The following is an 8,793-nucleotide window of genomic DNA, read 5'->3' as shown; positions in this document are numbered from 1 at the left end:
GGCGATGCCTCGTCCTGCTTCAGCTCTGGCTGGTCGGGCTGCAGCAGCTGACCAGCACCGATTGTCCGGCACTCCCCAGTGAGATGACCCCAGTACCTCAGTTGAAAATGCAGAAATCACCGGTCTTCTGTGTCGCTTGCACTGGGAGTTGGAGACTGGAGCTGTTCCTGTTCGGCCATCTTGCTCCGCCCCCCACATTTCTTTCTTTTTTATTTTTTTGCTTTACATATTTTGAGACTATATTATTAAAGAACATTATTCTAAAATATGTAAATCTTTATTTTATTATTATGTAGTAATTCTCTCTATTCCTAATAATGTCTTTTCTCATAAAGTATGCTTTATATGATAATAATCTAGCCACTCCAGCTTTAATTTAGTTTGTTTTTGCCTGACATACTTTTTTCCATATCTTTACCTTGAGTCTTTAGGTATGTCACTTACAAATATAACTAAAATCCATTCTGACCATCTCTGTCTTTCAACTGAAGTGTTTAATCCATTTGTATTTATTGTGATTATTGCAGGAGGACAAGTCCTTGAATGACCTTGGCTAATTCAGCTCTCTCTGCCCCTTCTTACAATTCTTGGGCAGAATGTACAAGAATATAACATCCTGAGAGAGGGAAGAACCATCTAGAACAGCCTGGGCTTTGTCTTTGTTCTTCTCAGAACAAGATGCTCTGCAGTGCTTAAGCTCAGTGATTTAAGTACCTGTAGGGTATAAAACCGAGAGTGGACTGCTTTCAGGGTCCCTCAGCAGTAGTGTAAAGTCGGGCATATGCAGGTGAGATTCTGTCTGCCCTGGGCAGCTTGCTTGAGTTCTAGGGGACCAGCTCACCATGGATTCTACGCTTCTGTCTATCTTTGCTACTGATCTATGAGTAATAAGTTGGCTTTGCCTGACTTGTGCAGGTGTTTTGTCATACCAGACTGAGACTCTGGCAGCTGTGTTTGTGTAAAACCTTTAGAAGCTGGGTTTGTGTAAAGACTCCTGCCAGACCTGGGCACCCACCAGATATAGGAATCTTTACAAAAATTGTCAAGGTGTTTAGAGTCCTCCCCTGGTAACCAGCGTATGGTGTATCCCTCATAAGGATTGATACCAGTGCATGGTATTGTGTTTCACAATTATGAATATATGTGGATTTTTTCTCATATCTACTTTTTGTTTTCTGTGTCTTGCTTTATGCTCTTTTTCTTGTTTCTTGTTTTTTGAAAAATCCAATGAAAATTTTTTCCCTTCTTAAGGATTTTGGCGTTATACTTTTAGCTTTTTAGTGGTTACCCTTGACATGTTTCCGATGTACTTGACAAGATCTAAATTAGCCCATAACTTTCCCAGTCCCAACCTCTAAACAAATATGAGCCTCAGAACATTTTAACTCAATCCCTTATTTACATATCATCGTTTTTAGCCAGTTAGCATGTCCATTTTGTTGTTGTTGTTCAGATGGAGTTTTGCTCGTTTCCCAGGCTGGAGTGAAATGGCACAATCTCAGCTCACCACAACCTCTGCCTCCCAGGTTGAAGCAATTCTCCTGCCTCAGCCTCCTGAATAGCTGGGATTACAGGCGTGCGCCACCACGCCCAGCTAATTTTGTATTTTTAGTAGAGATCGGGTTTCTCCATGTTGGTCAGGCTGGTCTCAAACTCCTGACTTCAGGTGATCTGCCTCCCTTGGCCTCCCAAAGTGTTGGGATTACAGGCATGAGCCTTTGTGCCTGGCCTAGTATGTCCTTTTAAAAAAACACATAAATAGATATGATTCTTTTATAGAGAAAAGGTTTGCTTAGATTTACCTTGAGGGTCACCACTTATTCGCTCACTGTTTTTTCTCGTTTTCAGATTCCCCTCTGGGATAATTTTCTTTCTATCTGAAGTATATTTTTAGAAGTTCGTCAGAAAAGAACTGTTGGTAAGCTCTCAATTTCTGTAATCTGAAACTTTCTTATTTTGCACTCAATCTTGAAAATCAGTTTTGCTTGATTTAAAATTCTAAGTTGGCAATCATTTCCCCCTGGACTTTAAATATATTAGACTACTATTTTCTAATCTCCACTGATATTGTTAAGAAGTCTATTATAATTCCACAATTGTAGGTCATCTATAATTTTTCTCTGATTGCTTTTAAGAGCTGCTTAGTGTGGCTGACTGTAGCTTTACTTTTACATTTGCTTTCCTGCCTGGTGGTATACATTGCACTTTCAGCGTTTTTGGATTCCAGTATTTCACTAGTTTTAGAAAATCCTTGGTCTTTATCTCTTTAAAATTTGCCTCTTCATCATTCTTTCCTTTGGAACTCCAATTATTTGTATGTTAGAGTTGTTCATTTTAACCTTTATCTCTGTTAATGATTCTTTTATATTTTCCATCCATTTGTCTCTCTTTTGCATTCTGGGTAAGTGTTTTAGCTTTTAAAATTCAATAATTTTCTCCAATCTGCTGTTAAACTCATCAAATTGTTTGTTTCTGATCATTTTTTATTTCTGAAAATTCCATTTTTCACCATGCCTGTGCCTTTATAGTATATTATTGCTTGCTTATTTTTTGCAACTCTATTTTTTAATTCTTTAGATATTTAACATATCATTATCCTATATTTGACAATTCTGTTCTTCTAAATCCTTCAGGTTTTGTTTCCACTGATTCTCACCTATGGTTTATTAATGTAAATATTAAGCTTCTTATGTGGTTGATCTGAACTGAGGTTACTTTTCTTCAGAAAGGACTTGCATTTGCTTCTGCCAGGAGCCAAGGAGAGCTATTTTTTGTTTGTTTGTTTGTTTTTGATTTTTGTGTGTGTTCCCATTTATTTTCTGTCCTGGTGATCTCCCCTACTTCCTGCAAATTCAGTATTGCCTTAAAAAGTATGTCGTTTGTTTAGGAACTAATTGTGTTTTAAGCAGAAAGACCCTTCAGGGAGTTAAAAGTCTGAATGAATTCTCTAGTTGCGGAACCTTTAAATGTTGGCTAAAATTAGATTTTTAAGAATAGACTCTTCATATATGAGAATTATACAAATAAGCTAGGTTTCTGGTCCAATAAATGAAATCAACACTCAGTAAGCAAGAGCGTTGATTATTCACTTTACGGGAGGATTGGCAGTGGAGGTTTTTGGTTGCCTAGTGCATCAAAGTTCCATTTGTGACTGTTCATTTCTGAACAGAGAAAACAAAAATGAAGCCAAGGCATTTTTGAGTAACTATTAGAGATGACACTCAACTAAGACAAACTACCTAGAATTATTAAAGAAACTGGTGAGGGAAAACAGAATTTAACTAAACAAAAATCTACTTTGCACACTTCCCAGGAAACACAATTTGGTATATTTCACTCTGGATAAAAAATGGTTATAATCAACTTTTGTTTTTGTTTTTTAAACCCTATCAGTTTTTCTAGTCCGCTCCCTTTACATTTTCTCCAACAGTTATTTTCAACGGTTTTGTCCATCTTCAACCTTCAGAGCTAAACCTTCTTCCTCCCCTGTTGTTCTCAGCAGAAGGGATTGACTGTTTTTTTAAAAAGAACAGACAACATCAGAAGGGAACTGTCACAGGCTGTGTCATCACAACTAGCCCCTCCCCTTAATACTCAGCCACTTCTTTTCCCCTTTTCTCGTAGTGGCAAAGGACAAGCTCCTCCTCCTCCAAAGCCACCTGTACTCTGCACTCCGTCTCTTCCCAGTGTCCTCCAGGACTTTGTGATTCTCTATCATTCTCTCTCTCATCTTCCATCATTCCTTTTTCACCTTGTTTATTCCCCAGAAGCATTTAAAACATGTTCAGGTCAGAACCATGGAAAACAATAACCAGTCCTCCTTCAACCCCCTATACCCCTCCTGTTACCAATCCTTTCTCTTTCCCCTGCTTTACAGCCAAATCTCAGAAGAGCTGTCCAGAATTACTGTCTCCATTTCCTTCTTATTCATACTCAATTGGGATTTTACCCTCAATGTCCCACTGAAATTCTCACCATTAGGTTTCCATGTTTCCAAATCTAGTTGACATTTATTGGTTTTCACCCTATGTGATTTCTTCGTAGCATTCAACACAATTTCAAACACTCACAGTGGACACAATACACACACACACACAAACACACACACACACACCCCTTTAGTCTTTATCTTAAAATATCAGCTACAAGAAAGTCAATAATGTTTAGTTGAGTATCACTGCATTTAAAAAGCAATTTATTTATTGTAAGACTAGTAATATAATAATTATTCATTATTACTGTTACATACGTATGTTTTAGTATAAATTACTTCTACTTTGTGTTTCAATTTAGACCTTACATTGATTTTAAAAATTATATGCCTAGGTAGGTTATATTATTTCTGAATTTAATTTCAGAAATTAGTAAAGAGATTTTCAAAGTATTTCTTAGAGGAAGTCAGTGATCGTTGATGGGACTGAGAATTTCTGCTGTAGTGGAGCCAGCTGTCTCTTGGTTGAGACCAGGGAAGTGGCCCAGCACAAGAAAGCTTCTGCACTCCAAGAGCCAGCTTCATTGCTTTCGGGAAAGATTCAGTGTGTCAAACAGCTGAATGATAACTTGCTCTCCTGAACTGATATGAGTGATTTTGGTGGCTCCTTAGTTCTTACATGGGCTACCTTATTAGTGTGTATTTTTTCAACTATTTGATTACTTCTTTGTAAAGTTAACTCTCCCAGCTTTATGCATGGGAGGACACAGAGGAGAAAAGTAAACCTCCAAGCACAGGATGCTTTTCACCTTGAAAATTGTTTGTCCTGAATGTATTTCCTGGCCGTGGTTCTTTCTTTGGAAAATCCTTATCATGAACTCAAAATGGCAGGGCCATCTTTTGGTTATTGTTCCCAATCAGTGGTTTTTAGCCACTAGACCACTTTCTGCACTGGGTTTCTTGTCTCCTCACCCTGTACCATAAGGCAGTCTGGTTGCTTCAGCAGGAAGGCTCGGCTGCATGATAGGTGGGTGGTCTCTGAAGAGAGCTCCTCTTGTTTTCCCGATGGACCCAGGGCCAATGTGCCACAGCCCCTGCGAAGCACAAAGTACGAGGCTGTGGCTCCTGGATGGAGTGTTTCTCCCTTTGCCTTTGAGAGAACACGGGGTCATAGCAGTGTGCAGACGTGTACCTTGCCAGGGCTGCCAGGGGAATGCAGGCTCCTGGGGAGGGTTGAGGGGACAGAGATGTGTGTGCACTGATTACTGTGCCATAGACTACAGCACAGCAGAGGCAAAGAATGCCATCTAAGCCCTTGTTGCTCGGAGTGTCCGAGGATCATCACCATCCGGGTCACCCAGGAGCTTATTAGAAATGCACAGTCTCAGACCTCATCCCAGACCGTGAATCAGAACGTGCATTTGAACCACATTCCTAGGTGACTCCCAGGCACATTATAATTCTAGAAGCTCTGCTGCTTTTACCTGCACTCAAGGCCTCAGACTTCAGACCACTCCAGGAAGCCTTCCTTTCACATCCCAACGCCCCCACCCGACACTCTTGTCACCTGGATCTTGCCCGTTTCCTCCCTGGCATGTCCCTTAGTCCCTTAGGTCTGCACATCTGCCCTTCCTCATTGGCCAGCTCTAGCACAGAGCACTGTGTTCACCTTGGAAGTCCCAAGTCCTTGCATACTACCTGCCTGAGAGCAGGCTCCAAGCTGAAGACCTCTGGAGTCAGTGGATGAATGGATATGTGATCTACATGGCAGAAATAAAAGCCTGAAGCTCGCAGAAGGTTAGGTGTTTATTTGCACTGCTTTTTAGACCATCTACCAGGTTAAAAAAAAATTACACAGACTCTTTTGAAGGCATAGATTTTAGATAATCAACCTCAGACTGTGGCATTTGGGATTTCCAGAGCATGTTGTGGAGGCACTTTTGTACCCAGAGGCACATGGAATTTACCAGGCTGTAGGGAGTGATATACTCTCAGGGGCTGCTGCTGCCAGTAGCCTGGTGAGGTAGGGAGGACAGCAGTGGACGCATGGTCAGGGCCCAGTACACAGCCCGCCTGCCTTTCATGTGCTGATTGTCCAGCAGGTGGCACCTGTTCCCTCCTGCCACCCACCTTAGGATCGCTTCCCTCTTGATGAGCACCTTCAGCCAGAGGTGGGTGGGAAGGGGAGGACGTGCACTGGGCTCTGCTCTGTGCCAGCATCTTTGGTATAAGGAGCCATTCCCTGGCCCAGAGCAGGCAGCCCATACCCACCAGGGTTGGGGATCATTGTGAGTCTCCATTACCCATGCTCTCTCTGCCTCACATTAGTAGGGAATCGATGGGCCCTCGTTATGCCAAGGCAATGCTAAAATCTCTGCTTTACCTGCCCCCTTCTCAGCGAGGCTCTCTGTGGGCCACAGCTGATGCTCCATCAGTGCCAGTTTATGAGACAAGTTTCTGCCGCTCAGCCTTGGCACGGCAGATGGAAAACACCAGCAGGAAGAGCTTGCCCGGCATGGCCTTCCCTGCATCGGTCATGTGCCTAATGAGCTATCCTTGCGGTGGGCTTTTCTCCTGCTTTTCACTGAAGAACCCTCATGTGCTCCATAGACATGAGCTCATGAAGCCTCCCTGGGGGGCAGGGGCAGCCTCATCTGTGACACTCTCTCTGGGCAGCCTTCACCGGCCCTACTGGCTTCCTTCTATCAGAAGATGCCTTCGGGCCCAGGAGACTCATCAAGACCTCACCCCCTTTGTCTTCAAAGATGCTTTTTTTGGTGGCAGATCACCCTGGTTCTGCAGGGGGTTGGGGGCTCAGCCAAGAACACCTGTTTCTCCACAGGGGAAGTAAGCTAGAGTCAGAAGGAAGCAGCGAGGATGGCGTGTGACTGGACGACAGACGTCCTGTGGCCCCGGCAGTGCTCTCTCCTCTTGTGCTTTGGGGCAGCAGCATTTCAGGTTCGCAGCTTTGGTGGAAAAGTTGCTCCCCACTGTTTTGAAGTGTAATGCTCCACGAGGAGGAAGTTGGAGCCAGTGTGGTTTTCTGGGTCCTCTGCCAGAGGACATCTGGAGTCCCCAGTATGTTTCCCCAGGACCTACTTAATGAAGACAATCCTTCAGCCCAGGCAGGGTCCCTGAAAGGGCTCAACTCTGGCGCCCGGGGAGCTTTACTCCCTAGTGTGTTCTCTCGCTCTCCCCCTTGGGCTGATTTCTAAAGGGTCTACTCTAGGCCTTCCTGGGAGATGTTCAAACTACAGATGGAAAGGGTGGGAAGGCACAGTGGTTTAAAGGATGCTCATCACCAGCTTAAAGGAGGGAAGGAAATTACGCTTTGTTCTCATGCCAGGTTCACTAATGGCTCTGGCAGGGAGGTGACTTCACTCTCACAGGAGGATGCATTTGCAGGCTCCATGGTGACTTCTGACTTTTAGGGAAAATGTCTCCCCCACTCAGCAAGGATGAGGTACAGCAGCTTCAGCCCAATCCCCCCACCACCCCACAAAGGACCAGGCACAGACTGCAGGCCGACTGCCTGATTTTGCTCCTCCTCAGTCCTCCTGTTGCTGCCCCAGGTGGAGGGAAGAGATGCGGCCCCTGCTCACAGGCATCGGGGTGACCCTGGGCAGAGCTGTTGCTTTCCCTCCTCCTCAGAGCTCCAGCTCTGCAAGAGCCTTGGGGAAGTAGCAAAAGGGGAGTTGTGGGGGTGGGATGGGCAGGGATAAATCGAACCCACCACAGCACAAGCCTCTTCTGTACAAAAAGTGTGTATATCTCTGCAAATGTCACAATGGCATGATCTGCTCTTCTCTTAACATACGGCACTTGCTTTTAAATCTACGAGTTGAAATCTCAGAGACCCAACTTTTTAGCTAGCTATGTATAATTGCAAATCCTGTTATATATGTGGAATATATGTAAATACATATCACACATATGTGTGTATATCATTCTGAATAGCATTGCATACATTCGAGTCCCAGGAATTTGGACCTCAAACCTCCTATTTGCACACAGTTATACCGCTCTGCACCACCAAGGAAAGAAAACCTAACAGGCCCAGGGCACCGTCCCTTGTGTGCCTGGTGTCCAGAGCCCAGGGCAGGCACCTTATACGTGGCTCGTCTTCTCGGCCAGGGCGTGGTCCGTGGGCAGCTTGAACTTGATGGCGCTGTCCCTCTCCCAGCCCCTCCGGATCCTGGTGAGTCTGCGGCTGATGCAGGGCAGGAGAAACAGGGCTTTCGCCAGGATGACGACGCACGGCACCAGCAGCGTGAGCGTGAAGGTGGGAGGCAGGTAGAACTTGTAGCGGCTCTCCTCGAAGGCGCGGGTCCAGCCGTAGGTGAGCGTGTGCAGTGTGCTCAGCACCAGGGCCACAAAGCCCAGCGAGGACTGTGGAGCGAAAAAAAGGCTGGAGTGAGGGCAAGGGGATGACAGATGCAGCAATGCTGCCAACGACTCATCTGTTGGCCTGGCGAAGGGGAAGGAGGGTGGCCTTAGCACTTGTGGCTCTGGGTTCAACCGGAGTTCTATCACTCTTAGTGGGATGTTATGATAATTCTCAACTCTCTGTGCCTCAGCTTCCACAACAGGAAAACGGGAAGAATGCTTCTATGCTGAAGGTGTCTAAGGACTGGCAAAGTCATGTGGATTCCTTACAATAACCATATAACCATGTTTTTTCCTTAACTTGGTTATTTGTATCTCTGGAGGCTGCTGGATGATTTCAGATGGAATTAAGTTCAAAGAAGTTTAAAAAACATTTAAAGCCTGCTGCGGTGGCTCTCGCCTGTAATCCCAACACTTTGGAAGGCCTAGGTGGGCGGACTGCTTGAGCCCAGGGGTTCGAGACCAGCCTGGGCAAC

At 44.6% G+C, this 8,793-nt stretch overlaps 1 protein-coding gene across 2 annotated transcripts in view; it reads right to left on the bottom strand.

Moving 5' to 3' along the window:
* Positions 1-5,721: 5,721 nt before the first annotated feature.
* STEAP3 (STEAP family member 3, metalloreductase) overlaps positions 5,722-8,793 on the bottom strand; it is a 37,018-nt gene continuing 33,946 nt past the window's right edge. For both annotated transcript variants that reach the window (XM_011941611.1, XM_011941612.1), the window contains exon 5: positions 5,722-8,320. In XM_011941611.1, coding sequence (XP_011797001.1) covers positions 8,039-8,320 — 282 coding nt within the window. In that variant the 3' untranslated portion in view covers positions 5,722-8,038. The remainder of the gene's footprint in view (positions 8,321-8,793) is intronic.

This window comes from Colobus angolensis, unplaced genomic scaffold (assembly GCF_000951035.1).
Source record: "Colobus angolensis palliatus isolate OR3802 unplaced genomic scaffold, Cang.pa_1.0 Scaffold20, whole genome shotgun sequence".
NCBI lineage: Eukaryota > Metazoa > Chordata > Mammalia > Primates > Cercopithecidae > Colobus > Colobus angolensis.
Note: the sequence above shows the minus strand (reverse complement) of the source record. Positions and strands in the feature narration are given on the sequence as shown.